The sequence below is a fragment of the Marmota flaviventris genome, chromosome 2 (genome assembly GCF_047511675.1).
Source record: "Marmota flaviventris isolate mMarFla1 chromosome 2, mMarFla1.hap1, whole genome shotgun sequence".
Classification (NCBI taxonomy): domain Eukaryota; kingdom Metazoa; phylum Chordata; class Mammalia; order Rodentia; family Sciuridae; genus Marmota; species Marmota flaviventris.
Window position 1 is genome coordinate 96,077,346 of NC_092499.1, and position 17,379 is coordinate 96,094,724.

General features: G+C 34.4%; 2 protein-coding genes across 4 annotated transcripts in view; both read left to right on the top strand.

The window, feature by feature from the left end:
- Nucleotides 1–1,275: 1,275 nt before the first annotated feature.
- Nucleotides 1,276–1,521, top strand: Ctxn2 (cortexin 2). Its single transcript, XM_027925694.1, has one exon. It carries the CDS (start codon nucleotides 1,276–1,278, stop codon nucleotides 1,519–1,521), a length of 246 nt encoding a protein of 81 aa, XP_027781495.1.
- A 6,028-nt stretch (nucleotides 1,522–7,549) lies between these two features.
- Nucleotides 7,550–17,379, top strand: part of Slc12a1 (solute carrier family 12 member 1) — an 82,766-nt gene continuing 72,936 nt past the window's right edge. For all 3 annotated transcript variants that reach the window (XM_027925651.2, XM_027925645.3, XM_027925647.3), the window contains exon 1: nucleotides 7,550–7,969. In XM_027925651.2, coding sequence (XP_027781452.1) covers nucleotides 7,550–7,969 — 420 coding nt within the window. The remainder of the gene's footprint in view (nucleotides 7,970–17,379) is intronic.

The window sequence follows — 17,379 nt, forward strand, 5'->3', positions numbered from 1 at the left end:
CATTAAAAATAAACATAATTTAAAAAGTTGTCAGAAGAAGCAACAACAAAAAAAGAGGACACTAATTCTATCATTTTCAGTTATTGCAAGACCAAGATATTTGGTGACAATCTTTTTGAAGGCAGGAGGAGTTACTGTACATTCGTAATCATTTGACTTAATTAACTATTTTAATTTGTGCTCATTAATTTGATTAACATTAAGATGTAAAATGTGGGGGCTGGGGTTGCAGCTTAGTGGTAGAGCTCTTGCCTACCATGTGTGAGGCACTGGGTTCAATTCTCAGCACTGAATATAAATAAATAAAGTTCCATTGACAACTAAAGAGTATTTTTTTAAAAAGATGTAAAATGTGAAAGAAATCCTATTTCTCTTTAATTCAGCTTATACTTTCTGAATACTTTAGCTATACTTTTAGATTCTCAATATACTAAGGGCTTACAAGTAGAAATCTAGTTGGGACTTGGGAGTATTAAAGCTGAATTTGTTTAACTTAAATTTTATGTTTATTTAGGAGGTTCTGAAAGTTAATGGAGAAGGTGGGGGAGGTAGCTAATGGCTCAATACAACTGTTGCTCGCCTTGTGCAAGCTGCTATGTTGGGCACTGCTGGTATTTAACATGATTTAATAAACACAAGTTCTCTAAGAAATTCACATTATATGGAGTGTTAGTGAATACAAAAATACAATTACATAAGCAGAAAAGTTAAAGGGGTGAAAAAGAAGGATTATATCTGTTTAAAAGAATTGGGATTTGTATCAGCAAAATGGCACTAGAGATAAATCCTGAAGTATGAACTTGAAACAGCATGAATAGCATATGTCTGTGTTTATGAATGGTATTATCTACACATGCAAAAATGAAGTGAATTTAGATGACAGTTCAGAGCAAAGAAGCAATGACAACCTTCTAGAAATTAATCAAGTTTTTAGGGTTGAATTTGAATATCCACCTTCACGCTTGATTTTATATTTAAATATGTAGAAATGGTTTTATGCATCCTAAATAGTAATTCTGTAATTATTAGAAATTACTAGAATTAGTAGAAATAGCCATCTCCAATGCTAATTTGGTTCTGATCCATAGCTGATAATGTTGTCAAACATCTTTTGCAAGTTAAATCAAGAGAGTTTGAAAAATGACAGATTTTATATGAAGATTTCCTGTCTGATACAATACAAGAGTAAAACTAAACTGAATCCAATTTTATACCTAGGCCAAAAGTTGACTGCAGTAGGAATTTTGAAGAGCCACAACGATGTGCCAGTGAATAATGAGTAGTACCTACTGTGGCAATTCTTCAGCCAAGATGAGCGTCAACGAAGTTTCAGCTTTCTCATTGACTCTGGAGCAAAAAACTGGCTTTGCTTTTGTTGGGATTCTGTGTATCTTCTTGGGACTTCTAATTATCAGATGCTTCAAAATTCTCTTAGACCCATATAGTAGCATGCCTTCTTCTACATGGGAAGATGAAGTTGAAGAGTTTGATAAAGGGACGTTTGAATATGCACTCGCCTGATTTCCAGCTTTATGTTTTTCATGGTTGAGCTATTGGGACATGTGATGGCTACATTTGTAATTACCCTGGGTATGCTGAGAGAAACTCATTACATTCATTGAATTCAATAAAGATCTATGATTGATTTATCCACTGTGCTATGTAGATGATAAACCACTGTTAGGATTACTCACTTTTCTCTGTCCCTGCATCAAGGTATCTAATGAATAGAACAAAACATGGCTCCACTTATAAACCATTTTTTATTTTTACCTTGAACCTTTGCCTTGAATCTCTGTTCCCTTCCATATGCCCATGAACTAGCTGGAGGCACCCTCCTTCCTCTTCTCTGCAAACTCTAAACACCCTCTTCATATTCCAGATCCAGATCTCTAATTTAACTTTAGAGAATCAGATCCTAAACATAAGGGACAGTCAAAAGAATAAACAGAATATGATTTTTTAAAAACGATAACCATCAGTCAAAAAGGTTCACAGGTTAAAAAAAAAAAAACTAACACCTATATCCTAAAAGTTTCCACAGGCCCTAAAAGCTCCCCAAACTTACAGAGCCCTGGCCCTTCTAGTCTTCTTATAGAATCTCTTGCGATAAAGTTCTATAGCTTGGGATCGAAGTGATCCTGCTTCATACTTGCCGCAGTCTGGCTATGGCTCTCAGCACATACTGATATTCTCTCTACTACCCCTTAAATAAATCACATTTAAGAAGGAGTTTCCAGCAGGATCAGAGCATTCCGCCAGAATAAGAAGTCCACTCTCAACCCTGCCACTATTAGAGCTATGCAACCTTGAGCAAGTCATCTTATCTCTGTGTTCTTGGTGGGGAAGCTATCCAGAGGATTGTTAATGTCCCTAATGCCCTAAACATGTTACAAATATGACATGAAACCTAGAGGTCTAAGAATGAGGATTTAAGGGGTTATGAAAATTTTTTAGATTAGAAACTTAAAGTCAGAGACTTGGATACTAATGTTGGCCCCAAAACTAGCTTTTTGGTCTAGAAAGTTCCCTAAGGGTAACTTATTTTTTGCATCTGCAAAACAAGATTAAGAAACCCATCCTGGATATCCTGCAAGAATGTTAGGAAGACTAATGAAGTATATTTACTGTGAAAGCACTTTGAAAACCATGAAACACTCTTTCAACATACCTTACTATCACAATTTAGTATCTTCATGAGTAGTAGCAGTAATAAAAGTGCTCAAACCCAAAGAAGAAATAACTTATTCAACCTCTCCAGTATTCATTCTCTTCATCTGAAAAATGAAAAGATAGAATGACCTCATTCTAAGTCTTTCCAATTACAAAATTTTGACTCTCTGTGATCACTGAATGAAGATAAATAACAAAACATTTGTGTCTCCTGAGACCACAGAACAGCCAAACATACCAAGAAGGAATAAGACTAAAATTTAGTAAAAACTAGCACTAATTTAGGTGCTTTCCATTAATTTGATACTCTTCTCAATCCTTTGGGACTATTATTTTCATTTTATTTTTATTTCAGTTTCACAGAAGAGGAACTAAAGTCAATGTAATGTAATGCCCTAAGTTCATCAAGTAATGTCCCAAGGTAATCAAGCTGGGGGATGGATGTGTTTAGAATTGAACTTGGGTAAACCAACATTGACAGTTCTCCCTTATACTGTCTTTTGCATCTTGAATACATGAGGATTTCTCAGGTCTATGACACTCAAAACCAGCTGTCTCAGTGAGGTTCCCTGATTCTCCCCATCCCCTGGTAGATTTAGAACACATTTGTGTTGGCTATGGCTCTTCTGGACCAAACCCTCACCTCAAGAAGTCTCTTTGTACCTGGTTGATACAAGATTGTAAACACAAAACACATGATAGCCGGGTGGTAATTTAACCCAAGAACACCTCACCAAGTCAAGCTCGGCTGAACTTGCTGAAAGCTGTATGTATCAAGACATTAGCATCTTCTTTCTGACCCAAGGTTTTTAAGTGTTCCCTAAGATATGTGTCCAAGTACCAGGCAACTGTTTGTCTCCTTGGGAAAACACTCACGAAACTCTACATTTTGGCTACTAAGGTATAACAAAGCCAGATATTCAGTTTTAAAAAAGACTTCCCCCCACCCCAAAATGCAAGAAAACTTCATGCAGCATGTGCATTATTCCTGAAAGTTCAACTCCCACAAACTTCTCAGATAACAACTTCACCACAATATTAGTTTCAACCCACTAAATAAAACATTTATTAACCAAAATGTCTTTACCCATAGCTTTTATTCATAGCCTATTGTGTTCATTTTATCAGCAGGAATATGAGAGGGGTTATCATCTGTATTTTCAGAGATAATACTAAGAATAATACAATAAATATAAAATTCTGGTTATGGTATGGATACAACATGGAAATTTCACAAAATGCTAATCCTTTAAGGAATAGATGTCCAGTGTCAGACCTGGATCAGCGCCTACTACCTCTTCCCTGGATCTTTGTCAGGCAGAACAGGAGGGAAGATAGAAGTACACATCTCCAGATGGCTGGCTTCTGCTACTCTCCTGTCAGAAAGGTCTAAATCAGGTTCACCTTTCAAGGTTGGTTTTATGGATGGCATAATTTCATCCATATCCCCCAAACTGTCTCCCATCTGCTCTAGAAGATCTGAATCCCCTTAATAAAGAACAAAGACGTTCATTTCACTGTTAGAGATAAAAACCTTAAAATGAAAATGTCTGGTTGATGTAATACCAAGACTAAAACTAATTCACACTACACTGTAGTCAGGCAACAGGGAGAAAAAAGAAATTGACTGGGATTGGAGACAAACACCACTTTTGATAGAAGAAAAAAGTTTAAAAATAAATAGGCACATGGAGTGCCATGGCACACATCTGTAATCCCAGCAGATCAGGAGGCTGAGGTGAGAGGATCGCAAGTTCAAAGCCAGCCTTGGCAACTTAGCGAGATCCTAAGCAACTTAGTGAGGGCCTATCTCAAAATAAAAAATAAAATGGAATGGGAATGTGGCTCAGTGGTTAAGCAGCCCTGGGTTAAATCCCTGGTACCAAAAAAAGAAAAAGAAAAAAGAAATAGATGGTTTATGAAAGTGAATGGGAATTGGATGATGTCAGTTTCTGTCCTTGTCTAATAAATAGAATTTGTTTTGGGACCCAGCTCTGTCCTAGTAGTACCCAGTCCTGATCTAAACAACCTACCCCATCTAGATGAATCTGAAATATGACTAATTTCTACACCTGAAAGCTTTCTTCATTGAACTCAGAACCCTTTGTTGAATAGATAAATGACTGGTATTATGGCCTTTAAGAAAATATTGAGTTATATGTTCATTCTTGTAAATCTGTCTCTATTTCTGATATAGCCTCATTGCATTAGCCTGACTGATTAACATGGCATTTACCTGACTAAGAGCATCCAAGGGGTTTTACTTAGGTATCTCCAGGCCGTTTCTCTATATCTTTTTACCAATTTACCTTTCCCATTATTCTCACAGGCATAATACCTATCCTGACTTCTAATGATTAACCTCAGAATTTCAGATATGACTAAGTGAACCACAGCCAAGTATAAATATTGCTAAAATAACAAAACAAGGACTATGTACTGTTTTAAACCCTAACACAAATATACTCATTTAATCCCCATAATGACTCTTCAGGGTAGGTACCATTATTATTCACATCTACATTTGTAGATGAAAAAAATTAAGGTGCAGAAAGATTCACTTCCTTGAGTTCACACAGATAGGAAGTAGCAGGGCCAGAGTATAAGTACAGCATTCTAACTCCAGAGTTGACTCTTAACCATGATACTACACTACAACCAAACTACCCAGGCAACTGGAAATAACTTGGATAGTTTCATATAAGACACAAGGAGGACTCGTTCAATCATACTTGATTGAAGACCAATAACAGAATCTGAAGAAGAGCCACTTGTGTTGTCTTAATAATCACCAACCCACAGATTTGAGTAAAACCTTCTCCTCAACAAAACTAAAAAACCAAGTTTGATAAAATGTTTTCCCAGGTGGAGACAAAATGGCTATTTAGTAGTGCCATTGGGAATGTACCCACAGCTCTAGTTCTGCTTAAAATTTTTTTCCACTAGATAGAAATACTTTGGCAAATAAGAATCAAAGTAAGATTTACTATATGTAAGACAAAATAATTTCAAATAACATTTTCTAGTTACAAAATATAGGAATTACCTCTGGAGGGCTAACAATAAGAGGTCACTAGGACTCATCATTAAAAAACCATGGGTCTCATTTAATCTGGTGCCAAACAATTGAAGCAATATTTTTTGAAGGATTGCTGTTGAGCAATCTAATTCTCCTTATGAATTAAAGAAACTTTATTTTATATCCTGTCTAAAAGGATTAATGGTTTACTACTAGTTACTAGTTGATGTGGTACTTAAGGTTCCTCAGGGCTAATGAGTGGGTGGGGCTTCTAGTATTATTCCAGACCAATCATTGCAAAGTCATCTCTTTCAAGAAAGGCTCTAACCAATAAGAAGAAGCTTCTTGCTTTGGGCTGAAAACTAAGTGCCCCATATATGTCTGTGTGATGCTGGAGCAGGTTACATTTCCTCAGAAGGCAGCTCCTTGGTGGTAAGTTAAACATTTCTGGGCACGATAAAAATTGTACTTAATAGTATGTCATAAAGTAGATTCTGAGGAGTGGAGTAAAGGGGTGTCAAGACTTTGAGAAGACTTTTTCTTCTTTGAGAAGAAGCGAGATGTTCTGTAAAAACTATAAAGATAACAGCATCACTTACAAATTCACCAAGAAAGGTTATTTGAAAGTTTAAGCTGGCTTCTTTTTAGTCAAAGAAATAGCTTTAATATCTGTGTGACACAGACAAGTTTTATTTGTATTTAACTCATCTTTCTAGAACTTCCCTTGAAAAAACAAGATTTAAGGTATTGACAAAGAAATATTATTCTAAAAAAAGTATTTTAAGATGGGTTCATACTGTAGAATTTGTAAAAATTATTGTTGTAGTCTGTTCATTTCATAGTCAAATATAAATCTCTTAATTATTGAGAATATTTCATAAAAGAGAGTCCAAAGAGCATGATTATTTTATCTAAATAAAGCATAGGACTTTATTAATAGCTATGATTTATCTCCTATCCCGAATACCTATATTTTTAAAGGTTCCATAATGGCATTTATAAAAACAAACAAATATATGAGCAAATGAAACATTCTGAAGGCTAATAAAAGGGGCGAGAATTTACAGAGACATCATTTTGAAAGGTTGTATTTTTTTAACTGTCATTCTAAAATGTGATTTTCCACTTGTTGCACAGGAAACAAAATATTTCTGAGACAAATTTATTACTTGACAACAAACACATTTTTAATGAAGTAGTAAGAATGCCTTTTTAAAGTTTTCAATATTCATTTTATTTATCTTATATGATATATTCTCAACAATCATTAAATACTTTGCAGTTTCAGAATTTAGTACTGTCAATGAACTATATTTCAGGCTGAGAATATTCTCATCTGTCGTTACTAAATGCAATTGGTAGTTCTTTTCTAAAAATCATGCTGGCTCCGACTGCATGAAATCCAAGCAAATACTACAAACACTGTAACATTTTAATGACTCCACTGGAAATGCTGTTTGCTGAAGCAAGTCCTCAGTTATTTATTATAGGATTTAATTGCTCAGGTGACAAAGGTTTCCGCATAAGTGATTTTTAGTGAAATGAACTTAAGATTGTATGTCTTGAAAAAGAAAACCCTTCCCTCATTCCCCAATCCTACTCCAATATATTTGTATTCTTTGAAACAAGTTTAATTTTCTTTTTCAATGACAGCTTTGAAGAACATTCTGAAGATTATATAGGAGACAATATATCAAGAATCTATTTATTGAGTTCATCTAGAACAAAAGCCAACAGCTACCTAATGTAACCACATTAGAGTTTGTTTTGAGGCAGAAATTTATAGTTTCTTTCTTTTCTTTTCTTTTTTAACAACTGTATAGTAGATAGCTTAGTCCAAGAAATCCATTTTGGAAGATGTCATTGAACAACTCTTCCAATGTATTTCTGGATTCAGTGCCCAGTAATACCAATCGCTTTCAAGTCAATGTCATAAATGAGAACCATGAAAACAGTGCAACTGTGAATGACAACAGGGACCCTCCACATTATGAAGAAACCTCTTTTGGGGATGAAGCCCAGAACAGATTGAGAATCAGCTTTAGGCCTGGGAATCAGGAGTGTTATGACAATTTCCTCCAAAATGGAGAAACTGCTAAGACAGATGCCAGTTTTCATGTCTATGATTCTCACACAAACACATACTACTTGCAAACCTTTGGCCATAACACCATGGATGCTGTTCCCAAGATAGAATACTACCGTAACACTGGCAGCGTCAGTGGGCCCAAGGTCAATCGACCCAGCCTGCTTGAGATTCACGAGCAACTGGCGAAGGTAAGCTTGAAACCATAGGTAAGTGTCCTCCCTATTCATGCCTCCAGGTCATTTCCTTCTCTTTAGTAATACTCTGCAATGTGAAAGAATCAAACATAGAGGTCTGTTCCAGACCATCCATCTTACTTACACACTGTCCCTAGTTCCCCATAACCAGCAAATGCACAAAGAGTGCTTCACAAATGTTTGCTGACTTGGGATAGAGAGCTAAAGAATGAACTCTGAAAGTTAGGCAGTAAGTCACATCTTGTTTACAATTATAGATATTCAGTTCACACTTAGTTAAACATGTCGAACTGAATACTAAACTGCTTCCACCTCAGAACTAATTCATCCAAACCAATTGTTGTTTTTTTTTTAAATTACTATGGTTGCTATATTTTTATTAAGGGGTGCCAGCCTCCAGTGGGCATAGGTTATTTTTTTTTATTCTTTACAGAAATAGCAGAAATTTATGATTCAGCATTTATCCCTTCCTCTTCAAAACTTTGCCTGAGGCTCTCGAATGCACCTACACATATAAAAGTAACTGAATTCAATTTAAGTACAGAGGCAGCAGAAGTGAATAAACTTTTCATTATTTCAGGAATGTATCCAGGGCTCCCCAGTCTGCTCGAAGTATGAAGCAGCACTGTTTCTAACCCTGTAGCACATCATTTGGAAGCTTAGTATATTTCCTCTTTTATAACTTGCTCTAAGATATATAGATGGACTTTACCCTCCTGCTCCTCTATTACACAGTTTGCAATGACTATCATTCTTTATGGAACTTAATTTTCTATAAGAATTATAATTAGATTCACATATTCAATTGATACTGAATGTAGTTTACTCTTGCTCATGTTTTGAGAAGAAAAAAAAGAACAGCTGGAACAATTTCTCTTATATTCATCCCATCCATTCAAAAATTCTTAATTTTTTTTTTTTTTGTCATCAATGGACTTTATTTTATTTATTTATATGTGGTGCTGAGAATCAAACCCAGTGCCTCACACATGCTAGGCAAGTGCTCTACCACTGAGCCACAGCCCTAGTCCTCAAAAATTCTTTTAATTAAATGATTACCCAATACCAATCAAGAGATTCTAGGAATACTGCTGTCAGGAAAAATGTTAGTAAAGGAGAAGATCTCCTTTTAGTTTCTGCTTGTCCTTCTTTCCACAGGAATACACATCTCCCTGAGCTGCTTAGATACCCAACTTTGGGACCTACTACTTCCTGAGGAGGAGCTCATGTTCTTAACTCTGCTCCCTCATCCTCGCCCCATACAAAGAAGACACAAAGAGTTTCCAAGATGCAGAGAGGGCTGAAAGAGGAATCTAGGGCAAGAGATTTCAATTTATAGGAAGCAGCAAAATGAACCAAAGCCCCCCCTAAAAAAAAAAAAAAAACCTGAAGTTCTATCTCACCATACTCTACTATAATACACATAATTTTTAAAGCTGCCTCTTTTGTTAAAGTTGGTACCAGAATTTAAATATTCTCATTTATCCATTTCCTTATTTACAACAAAAGAAAATAAGATATTAACCCCCATGAGAAAGGAAATGGAGTAAACTCACATTTTTCTTAGGACTGACATTCCAGAGACAGAAAAATAGCTTATTTATAATCTCTAAGCCATAGCTTATGTAAAACTTTAAATAAAGAGAGAAAAGCTCCGAAGGACTATTTTCTTAGCAAACCATCTAAATGACCACACAGTAGGAGAATTACAGCTGCATTTGACAGATTTGGTAGCTATTTGGGATATTATAAATTAGTTTTAAACTTGACACCCCGAATGATCATTTTGAATTAGTAAAAAAAATACTTTTTGATGAACTTCACCCTCTCTTGAGGGATCTCAACTTGATTAAATCATGTAGAAGAATCCACACAGTCAAGTATGGAGTAAAATTTAAATGCAAACACAGAGTCTTCAGCAGGCACATTCCTGCAGCCAGGACATTCTAGTGTCACTGAAGTTCTATGGACCAGTCTGCTTCTCCTCACGTGCTGCTTTGTGCTCTCCATCCATGGCAGACAAATCAGTCTGGGTCTTATTCAGGTTCTTATCTTCTTTCCTGTTAATCAAATTGACCACCTACTCCCTGTTTTCTCTCCCTCAAATAAGAGATGAAGACCTACAATATATTTTATCTATGATGCCACTTCCTTGATACTGTTTATGGTAATTCCTCAAATCACAAGAAGAAGTGATTTATAGAATGAACATATTATGTAATGTTTATTCAATAATATATTCATTCTATAATACTCAGACACTTTACAGATTTTGTATGCAAAAATATAAACAATAGTATTTAATTAAATTATTTAAAAATGGAAAGCAGCTAGCATAGTATATGTTAGGCAATATTTTTTGTATTCATGATTATAATGTTTTCCAAAGCCATACAGCAATGCTACATCCATACTGAAAGGTGTAACATATTTAGTCAGGAAACCAGTTCGATTTTGTGCAAATCCTGGTTAAAATTTCCAAGTCAGGCCAGGTGTGGTGGTGCATGCGTTTAATCCTAGTGGCTCAGGAGGCTGAGGCAGGAGATTTGTGAGTTCAAAGCCAGCTTCAGCAACTTAGAAAGATGCTAAACTGTCTCTAAATAAAATATGAAAAAGGGCTGGGGACGTGTCTCAGTGGTTAAACGCTCCTGGGTTCAATCCCTGGTACAAAAAAAAAAAAAAAAATCCATGTTAGAAAGAAAATTATGTGACAAAAGTTGTCCTAATAGGTAAAATTAAAAACAGTTGTGAAAGACATTATTCTAAGTATCTGCCTTAAATGAAACTCCAGTTGTGATAGATATTGACAGAATTTGTAGTCTCAATGATTTGAGATCATAGTTGAAAAAAATCCTTTAAATTTTCTATGTAGTAAAGGGTAAAATGCCTATATTGGTAGCTATGAATTATAGATTTCTGAAATCTCTAGTTAAAAGCAGAGAAAAAGACCTGTCCATTACTTGTTCTGCAATATTGTACAAGCTACATAACTTGTACTTATCTTGAAAAATGCTTATGAATATTAGCTTATAAGCATATAAAGTCTAGCACACCAACACAATGGGCAAGAAGTCAATAAATATTTGTATTTCTAACTAACTTTCTGTCTGTATTCTTTTTTCGAACATGCATGGGGACCTATTTTACTCGTTCTGTACTCTGCTGTTTTCACCAAGCAATATACTTTGGAGATCTTTCCATATAAAAACATATATAATGATTATTTGGCATCTGGCAAGGTTTACTCTAGTTTTTTTGCTTTGTAAAGAGAAATCTGTTTTCAATATCCAGCCTCATTCTTGTGGGCACGTTTTCATAAACAATCCTTAACTATATTGCTAACTGAAATGAAACTTCTTTTCAGCCTAACTAATCACCATTTCTGTTAGTTTTTCAGTAAAATATAATTATAAAGGATTCAGCAAAACTATTTAGCCCTCCTATCAAAGCCATGTGTTCTAATGTCATTGAAATCAACTATGGAAAGTATAGGATACTATAATATTATAAAAATTAGAATGAAAGGTTATTTTTAAGGAAGCCAACTGTATACAAACTGTGCCAAATGAAAACCAATGGAATGGCTTCACATTTGGGGCATCAGTCTGTTTGCAATTAAAAATAATTTGTAATAAAAGTATTAAGATTAACTATAGTGTAATAATAACCAACTTTTAACTGAGAGTTTTCTGTGTTAGACACCATGCTCACACTTGAAAAATTATTTCAATGTTTATACCGATCCCTCAAAATAGATACTATTATTGTTGCCATTTTATGGAAGTTGAAAAGTTTTATCTAATTCTATGGTCTTTTAGAAAAGTAAACAAAGATTTAGATCAGTAAGCTTCCAAGGTCAAGAAGCCGAGGTCACATGACTGCAAGTTGAACCCATGATGTCTTGACTCCAGAGTCCATGCTCTATATCACCGCTCTCCAGGGTCAGTCTGCTCTCCAGTGGCACATTGCTTTGGCTCATTCAACTGCCACAGAGAATGATGGAACTCAGGCACAATGAAAAAAATCTTACATCAGTCACGAGGAGCTGACCAGAAAGTCCTAATTCATTCCTTGTTTCTAGCTGGTACCGACAGATCATATTTCTTCTACTGAATTAATTACAGGTCTCAATCATTTTCATTGTCATCATCAAAAGCATTTATTAGTCATTTATTTACAAGAGCTGCTATGTAAACTGAGTTGAAGAGATTTAACCTATATTCTCTGGAATTTTATCATATAAGTCAAATGACATTGTTATGGCTAAAAATAAAGGACAGGTAATCAAGCCAAATATTAAACCACATAAATCAGTGTATTAAATACTTAGACAAATAACAATGTACAAATGTTTTCTCTAGAGAATAATCTTTTCTAAAAAATGTTTTCAAATTCAAATTTGGAACTTCAGCATTCAAATTGGGGATATCTAAAATTAAAAATAATCACTAAATTAACAATAGTTGAAGAAAATAGTCATTAAAATTGATGCCTTAAAGGGCAGTGATGATCAGAGGCCACTCCTAAAATATTTGCTGGAGTGCAACTCTGTAAAGAAGAGTTCCTTCTGATACTTGTTAAGAGTTTCTAAGTACCCCAGGCCAGTTTCCTGGGAGCTCTTGCTATTAAAATAATCTGTGGAAAAAATATGATTAATTTCCCATTATTTATATATAGTTTAGTAATAAATAATGGGTAGAGTGAGAGTTCTCTTAAAAGTATACTTGGAAAATACTTTCAATTTTCTTTTTCATATGCCAGTTTATTGCATATAGTCAACTTTCTGCCTAAGTTATCAAAAACAAGTCAGTTTATGTATGAAATATGTTTTCAGATACAGCAAAAATGCTATGATTATAAATTGTGACTCTTGGTGGTGATTTAGAGGCATAGTTTATAGTACCTTAAAACAAGAAAAAGAAACGCTCTCATTTTCATCATTTAAAATACACTCCTTTATCACAAATGAGTAAAAAATGTATAATCATAATAATATTGCTCAATAAGATATGAAATATAGTTAGAACCATACTTTTTTTTTTTATTCTGAGATGCACCTTAAGACTCTGGTTCTTACTTGGATTGGTTTTAAAATAATCCTGTGGCAGGGGAGTGAGGGATTTAGAAGGGATAGATTCACCATATGTTGATAATTATTGAAGCTGAGTAATATGTACAGGAGATTTATTATATTATTCTCTATACTTCTTCATATGCTTGGATATTTAAATAATAAAAGAAAATTTAAAACAATGGGGGATCATCTAGGACTAAATATTTATGAGAATTCTATCACCTTGAGATTAAAGCTCAAAGCTCGAGAGCATGTATAAGTAGCAAACTTAACTAATTGGAATTTAAAGAATAAATATATTTAATTTCCTCTGTTTTGATATCTACAAAGACATTTTTAGGGAAACTGAAGATCCACATTATATATTAAATAAAATAATTTGTCATTATCTGGAAGAATTCATTAGTGATCTGTCCCGTAAACTGCATGTGATTGAAGCCTCACCAGTTTATTGATATTGGAGGAGGAAAAATCTTTTATCAAACACTCTTTCTTTTTTAAAGGTGTATTTAGTGCTTTAAGGGGAAAAAAAAAAAACCTTACCTGTAAAACTCTCAGTAAATAAATAATCTTTCCCTAAAGCTATATAATTTAAAATGCATTTACAAAAGGTTATGGGTCATCATTTATGCTAATGGAGTGTGAACAAAAAAATTAATTCAAAGTATAAAGGAAAAAAACTGGTTTCAGGGTGCAATCATAAAACTTTTGATCTCTGAGACTTTGATTTCAAGAACATATACCAGCCAGGAGTCTATGAGCCACTGGGCATAGTTCATAGCCATCAAGGCCCCACAAACCCTCAGCCCAAAGTCAGGTACAGTATTTTGATGATGCTTTGAGTTTATCAAGGAGGCATTTATTAAAGAGTGAGACGAAGTTTAGCTTTGCCATGTTAGAACAGAAAGGTGGCTGACATAGAGGAATGATTTTGCCTTAGAGTAAATTATTTCCAGATAAGATTTTCAGAAAACCTATTGGATTTATTCTCATTGGCAGCTTCCAAGAAAAGCTAAGTAACTTACTGGAAGACACGCCCTAAATTAATTGCACTGTCAAAGCTAGTTTCCAAGTTTATAAGATGTAGGATTTTTCAGCTCCAACAGTAGAGTAAGCAATGAAAATGGCATCTGTGCTTGTATTTATACTATCAAACCTTACTAGTGGGGAAAAAAAGTATGCATTCAGGTCCCCCCTCCATCGCCCCCAATAGTATACATAATATAAATGTATTTAAAACTTTGAAACTTCAGCAGGTTACAATATTTACCTAAAGGAGACTTGAAACCCTACATTGACTCTATTTTTGAATAATTTAGAAAATGATTGCTTTACTGACTTCCACATGTGGTTGTTTTTCTGTCATGCCCTCATAGAATATTCGTTTTACATCATATTTTGACGTTCTAAAGATAAATTTAAAAACTGTTAACTAAACTGTGACCAGGAAGGGCATCCATCAAGAAGAAATGTTCATTTAAGGGAAATGTTAAATATCCTATTCATCCTTAAGCTTACTTTGTATTTTTTTCAGTCATTGGTATTCTCATTAATCCAGACCTAAGGGTCACAGTCGCTTTTGGTATTCATCAGAGAGCAGAGCAATTTCTTGGACCAAATCCTCAAGTTCAGTTTTAGTCAGAAAATATGGTTCTAGTCCCAAGACTGCCTTTAAAAAACAAGTGACTGAGACTATGTCTCATGGGGTCTCCAATTGATCCAGGCAAAGAAAATCACCTTCTTCTTGAATGAATATCTGCTGATGATCTGGTCACAAGACTCTTGATTCGCTAGAACACTGATAATTTTTTTTGGAAATTGTTTTCAAATTAAGTGAAATAAATTAATCCCCTAACCAAATAATCCCTTCAACATTCATGGATATTTTAACACATTCCTAAATTTCCTGCCTTTAATGATTATAAATTTCAGTTATAAAGAGAGAGTTACGTTTGACCCATGTAGCTGCTGCATCTATATAGAATTTGTTAAGAAAAAAATAGAGTTTGTATTAAATTGAAAATAACATCAAATGTTTCATCCAAAATTGACTGCATTGTATAGATCTTTGTTGTCCAATATGGTACCCATTAACTACTTGTGGCTAGTGAACAACAGAAATGTCAGTAATGCAAGCCAAAATGTGTTGTCATGGAAAATATACACCATATTCAAAGACTTACTATAAAAAGAATACATAAAATATCTTATGAATATTTTATTATGCTGATTACGTGTTTAAATAATACTTTAAATTCCATTAAATAAAATATTGTATTAAAACAATGATTCAGTTCCTTTCCACAAGGTAAGGTGCTACTACTATTAACAAATATTTACATAGCAAATGCTAGAAATATAAAATGTGATTTTCATATTGTATTTAAGAATTAAATACATCTTTAGATTTTTTTAAACTCTTTAAAACATAGCTATAGGGGTTGGGAGTATAGCTCAGTGGTAAAGCTCATGCTTAACATGTGCTAGGTGCTAGGTTCAGTTCCTGGCTCCAAATATAAATGAATGAATAAATAGATAAAAGTAATTACTAGAAAATTTTGAATTACATACATAACTTGCATTTGTAGCTGGTATAGACCACCAGTTTCTGCCCTGTGAGGTTGGCCTCAATTTCTTTGAATGTTATTTATTTCTATTTTACATTGGTCTGAATATATTGGTTTTTCATTATCTATGCAAATAGGAATTGAAGATGCTTAAGATAAGATATTACTTCGGTAATTCAAAACTAAGTTTTCTTTGTGCCGTTTGTTTTGTGAGATTTTTGTTTGTGTTTGATACTAGAAATTGAACATTTTACCACTGAGCTACATCCCCAACCCTTTTTATTTTTTATTTTGAGACAGGGTCCTGTTAAGTTGCTCAGGGCCTCACTAAATTGCTGAGGTCATCCCAGAATTTGAGATCCTCCTACCTCAGCCTCTGGAGTATCTGGGATTACTGGCATGAGCTACCACACCTGGTTTAACTGTTAATTTCAATTTCCTCTATTGTTAAAATTTTTTTCCCCAATACTGTCAGAAAATAATAAGATGATCTGACTTGAGATTTATTTTCTTCCTCTCTCTTTTTAAATGTGGCCTGCACAGAGGAAATGGACTTATAAGGAAGAAAAAGAAAAAGAAATAGGAGATTAGAATGGATAAGAAACTAAGACATCTGATCCCAAGTGGTGGAGATCAGGGAATTTAGGTCCACTTTACAGATTCAACATCATTTATTAGGGCCTTTGTATGATAAGCCCTTTATTGATGTTGAAGAGCAACGCACACTACTGTCCTTCTCTGATTCAGTTGTCAAAGAGTGACTCCTATCACATTATATTTTATTAGTTATCTAAATGTCACACTAGTATCATGAATAAAGTCTTATGGAGAAGAAAGTTAGGTATGCATTCTTATTTACACAATGAAGGAGAGAACATGCTGGAAGATAAGAAGTCAAATTCCCTGGAATTAAATAGCCCAAATTAGAGTCAGTTTACAATAGTCAGACTAATGGCATGCAAAAGCCCAAAGATCCAAGAGCCCTTGAGTATGCAAGGCCAGAAAGTTAATTATTCCAAAACAAAGTTTTTATAGTAAAAACTAAATGTTTATTATACACCAGTCTCATTTTAGAAGGAAAAAATAGTCCCATCAAGTTTTCTTAGTGACGTCAGAACATAGCATTCTAGGCTTAAGCCAATTTAGAGCCTGGTATGGTGGCACACCCCTGTAATCCCAGCAACTCAGGAGACTGAGGCAGGAGGATGGCAAGTTCAAGGCTAGCTTGGGCAACTAAGTGAGACCCTGTCTCAAAATAAAATAAAAAAGGATGAGGATGTAGCTCAGCGATACAGAACCCTCAGGTTCAATTCTTAGTACCAAAAAAATAAAAAATAAAAACAACCCCCGCTCCCCCTCCCAAAAAAACCAACAACTTATATAACTAAACTAAAATAAAATTATCCCATAATAATGATAATTCAGTCCTGGGTCAAAGGGGCTTCTTCAGTGATTTCAAAACAGGTACTGGAAAAGTTGCTTTGGGGAAGCTCAGTGAGATGTAGTTTACTGAGTAAAGAGCCAAGCAGATGTTAGATAGACTAAATTAACTAGAAGCATCTGAAGTTATTCAAAGTCATTTCTAGAAGAGCTATTGGAGATAGAGAGCTTTTTTTAACTTGAAACAGATATTTTCTCTCCATTGAACTCAGAGGCTATCACTCTAGAAAGGAAGTTGTTTTTTTTTTCCTTTCCCAAATTAGGTCACAGAAAAAAACTGCATAAAGGTTTTAATCATTATTTTATACTACTTAGTTTTTATT

Coding starts and splice junctions, on each gene's coding strand:
- Ctxn2 (XM_027925694.1), top strand. CDS start 1,276: ATGAGTAGTACCTACTGTGGCAATTCTTCAGCCAAGATGAGCGTCAAC.